This window comes from Pygoscelis adeliae, unplaced genomic scaffold, assembly GCF_000699105.1.
Source record: "Pygoscelis adeliae isolate BGI_AS28 unplaced genomic scaffold, ASM69910v1 Scaffold42, whole genome shotgun sequence".
In the NCBI taxonomy this organism is placed as follows: Eukaryota; Metazoa; Chordata; class Aves; order Sphenisciformes; family Spheniscidae; genus Pygoscelis; species Pygoscelis adeliae.
In genome coordinates, this window is record NW_008824283.1 from 6,722,625 (window position 1) to 6,727,126 (window position 4,502).

A 4,502-nucleotide genomic window follows, 5' to 3' on the forward strand; every position below is an offset into this window, starting at 1 on the left:
CCAAAGACAGAGGGGATCTTCCCAAAATACCAGCTGCATCTTCAAATAAATGAAGAGGGCAAGTGAATATCTTCACAAAACCTTCAAAACATCAACTGCTTAATCTGCTGCTTTGGCTGATTTTTTGTGTTTCTATTCTACCCACTGAAAATTAAAGCATTAATATTATCTCCATTACATATAAAAATAAAATAATTACTATTCTTACTGTGGGAGGCAATTGTCTACAGTTCCCTCATCTTGTAGATAGTACCTTACTGTTTTAAAAGTTGTTTTCTGTAAGTACACATGGGAAATTGTGCTCATAAGGTAGTATAACTAATGAAAATAATTTTTCATTCATCAATTATATACAAAACTGATGGGCCTAAAGCCTCAGGAGTAAACCTGCATTATTTTCACACTGAGCACTTAAAGGTTTGGCATTCCTTCTTCTGGAAGCTTGTTTTCAGAGAATGTATTGCATATTAAAAGTTCAATACTGGCTACGTGTACCAAAGAACATAAACAATATCCCCAAACAGTTCACTTTTCAATGCCCAACAGAATGAAAATCCCTTCCTTATAATGGCGATATTCAGTAGCTAATCACTTCTTAAAAACAGTTAAAGAAAATCTGCTATTTTCTTGTCCCCTCCCCAGATTTAGTTCCCATTGCCATAAACAAGTGTCATCCAGGTGGAAAGTAGTTCAGTGTAGTGACATCTGGTATCTCAACTGAAATTTGGCAGCCCAAGAAGAGCACCAACAGCTCCAAAGTACCCCTGTTCAAAACAACAAAAAAATATTTCAGGTTCAAGTCGGGTATTACATTCTGCACTAATCACATTTCAACAACAACAAGCATCTGGTGGACCAATGCTACAGAAAGAACACCATACACTTTGAATATATAATCTTTAATAATAATTTTTTAAAGCTTTGTGAAACAAACATTTAATCCTTCTTATCTAGCTTAACTTTAGGAGATTTCACCCCAAGCCTCCCCATACACTGCAGGACTTCTAAGACATGTATCGGTGACTCCTAAAGCATGGAAATCAGGTTTGGTTTGTTTTGCCTAGAGGAGCTGCATATGTTGGTTGCCAAAGGATCTTCAATATCCATAGCAACACTATTCCTAAGGTACAAGTCAAAAATTTCTTAAACTAACTGCACCTCAAATTTTTAAAGAATAATGTCCAAGCTTCAACACCATTTTTTGGACTATATGCTTACCTGCATACAAAGAACCATGTTCTCCTGTTGGATTACTTTTCCCCTTTGGGGAAGCGAGATGTTCCCCCTCCCTCTAACTACAAAATAGAGAAGTGTTTGGAATCTACACTTGACCAAATGCAAGAATTTAAAATTTATCCCAGAAGAATCTGAAGGGGGTAGAACTAACAAGGAACCATTCTGCTATTACTGCAGACACTTAGCACCAAGACAGACTATTGTCAATCTCAGGATAAGCAATAGAGGAAAAAAGTTGTGAGAATCAACTGAAGGGGAATAGATATAATGCTGTAATATTTGCAGACCAACACATTGAGGACAAAAATTGCTAGCCCACTGCCAAGAAGCTACAAGTCTCCCAACTGCTGCACCTGTAATTAATACTGGTTGCCTATATTTTAACCAAAACAGGTCAACTCTCTCAGCATTACATACTGATCTAGATTGCAGAAGCTGATCAAAGTTAGTTCAAAGTTAGATCAAACTAACCTGCAAAAGCAGGTTAGTCTCAGAGCATAAAATCACTACAACAACTTTAAGGTGTATCTGTGGTGGTATGAAAGCAGTCCTTGTTAAAAGCAGTCTCGACTTTCAGGATGTTGCTCAAGCTCATTTGAGAACACTGTAAGTATTTCAAAGGCCCATGCTTTAGATCTCTCCATAATCTTTTGAAATACAATCCTTACTATTGTTTCCACCCAAAACCAAGGAAAGACTGTTGAACCTTAGTGCAGACCTTAACATTTTCTTGTCCCTCTCCAAAGATCTATAGCGTGAACTGAGATACCCCAAAGTGACTGAACTACTTCCCTGGCAGAGAGTGCTGTCCCCAGAGAACCAATACAGTACGACAAACCTCTTATTTTCAGTGTTTACTGAGTACTTGGTGACTCAGGATATCACACATATGACAGCTACTCAATACATGCATTTTTGATTTATGGTAATACATACAGATAAATGAACCACAGCATACCTCATGTTCAAGGAACAAGGCCTTCAGCTGGCCTTTTGACCAGTAATCCAGTGCATATGCAAGAAGCTTCATTGACAAAGTATTCACACGTAAAAAATTGCCAACAAACACAACTCTGTTTATTTTCTAAAAAGAAGAGAAAAAACAGCAAAGGATTAAGTCTTTTCACTGTTTAACACAGCTTTGAAGAATTAAGCTATGAAAGAACTGTCTCGAGCAAGGGAGAAAAACCGCAAACAAAAAACCAAAACCCAAACAACCCACAATTAAAACATGGTTCTGAAATTTAAAACACAGCATACTTGGGGAAAAACCGTGCAACCCTCAAGAATTAAAGGACTTAATTTACAGAGAAGTAGCATTTGTGTTTCAAATTAAGTGAGCATTTTCAGTAATTAAGCCAAAGAAACAGCCCAGCTAAAAGTGAAATTAAATGAAAAATACTTATATTTGGTAGAGAAGACTCAATGCCTTCATAGCCCTGTACAATGCTGCTTGATCCATATGCAACAAGGCAGCACTGTAAAGAAGCCGAAGACAGTAAGACATAACAGATGTTCCTTTCCTCTTCAGACCTCAATGTACCTCAGCATAACATTAGACTAAGACTTAAATACTAGAAGTGAGCTGTGAATTTTAATCAAGTCAAATGTAAAAAAGTGAAAATCATTTAATTTTCCTCATTCACTGAAATAAATCCAACATTTAAGTGGAAGCAACATTAAACACTGGTTTAATGACATGAGAGCAAGAACCAAAGAAAATTTGTGTTAGTGCTTAACACAGTGCTTAAATAAGCACTTAATTATGTTAGATGAATACTCGTATCCAAGTTGTTACAAAAACTAGTATGACAATTCAATGTGTAGCTAAATGACTAACATACAATTGTTTTTCACCATCTTCATTAGTTCACAGTGAAGAAAAAGTAAACACACTGTTAAGGCACCCAAACATAATTCTGCTCTATAGCAGGAAGCCAAAATAATTAAATCCATTTTATCTTTATACATCAGTTCAAGATATTAGTTTGTGTATCCCTATTAACCTTATGATTTGTAGTTCTGTGATATAGTTGGAATTAGACCAAAAAAACCCTTGGAATAAAGCTAATTTGTGCAGTTTACGAGTTCCGATTTGTACTCATTTACCTTCACCCTTAAATATAAATTGCATACATTTGACTCAGGCTATTAGTACGTACTTTCAACTTCACCCTCATTTTAACTCTTTTGTTATCAAGCTTTGCCATACAGCAAAAAAGCCAACATTAACTTAATACCCACAAAATTGACTTTCTTCTCCAAGACAGACATGAGAGAAAGACAGAGAAGGAAACTGAGGGAGAACTTGCAATATTAAGAACAGAAAAAAATATTAGTCTGGCTCCTAAGCAAACTTGAAAAACTCCTTGCAGCTAACAAGGTTGTTGATATTTCTGAGATTATTATGCCCACAGATTTTAAGCAGAGCTCTAAATACAGTTACCCTTAGTCTTCTCTAAGAAAGCTGTTACTAAACCTCACTTTATCCAAAGTTTGTTGATAATGAATGAGGAGATCCCTGGTGCTCAGACACCCATATCTTCTATGCTTAAATTCAGTATTCTTCCATACGTTTGACTCTCCATGCTAATCATATTGAAACTGAATGCATACTGGTTCTGTTAGAGCAGAGCTTTGAGATATAGAAGATGGCAGGAAACTGTCTCTGTATCAACCAGTAAGAAGAGAGATGTCAAAACAATTTGAAGTCTCAAGAGTTGGTAAAAATTAAAAATAATGCTTAACCAGAAACAAGGCTTTCTACGAGCTTTAATCAGAGAATAACTTCAGCTTGAAGAAACTGCTGGAGGCCATCAGGTCCTACGCACTGCTCAAAGCATGTCTTTCAGCAACTTAAATGTTGAAGTTGCTCAAGTCACATTTTGAAACTCTCCAAGGACACAGAGTCCACAGTCTCTGAGTCCATGTTTCAGGACTTAACCACTCTCATTGTGAACATCTTTTTTCCCTTACACCAATCAGAATTCCCTTCGCTACAAGTTGCATCCATAGCTTCCTGTGCTTCTGCTGTGCACGGCTGTACCTGGCAGTGTCTCCCCTGTAACCCTCTCTAGATAGTGACAATGATTCCAGGCTTCAGCTTCTTCTTCAGGCTTAACCCGGATCCCTCAGTGTCTCCTCATACGTTAGGTGCTCCAGGGCAGGGCCCTGTCTTGGTAACCCGTCCGTTAGACTTGTTCTAGTTTGTCTTTTGTCTAGCTTCTCTTTTGGTGATGGTGGTGGTTGGAGAAGAGAGGGAAAGA

General features: G+C 37.3%; 1 protein-coding gene across 1 annotated transcript in view; it reads right to left on the reverse strand.

Annotated features, from left to right (window-relative positions):
- Positions 1-201: 201 nt before the first annotated feature.
- PANK3 (pantothenate kinase 3) overlaps positions 202-4,502 on the reverse strand; it is an 11,089-nt gene continuing 6,788 nt past the window's right edge. Inside the window, exons 5-6 of the mRNA XM_009318518.1 lie at positions 2,195-2,320; positions 202-764 (exon numbers count right to left, since the gene is read on the reverse strand). Coding sequence (XP_009316793.1) covers positions 714-764; positions 2,195-2,320 — 177 coding nt within the window. The 3' untranslated portion in view covers positions 202-713. The remainder of the gene's footprint in view (positions 765-2,194; positions 2,321-4,502) is intronic.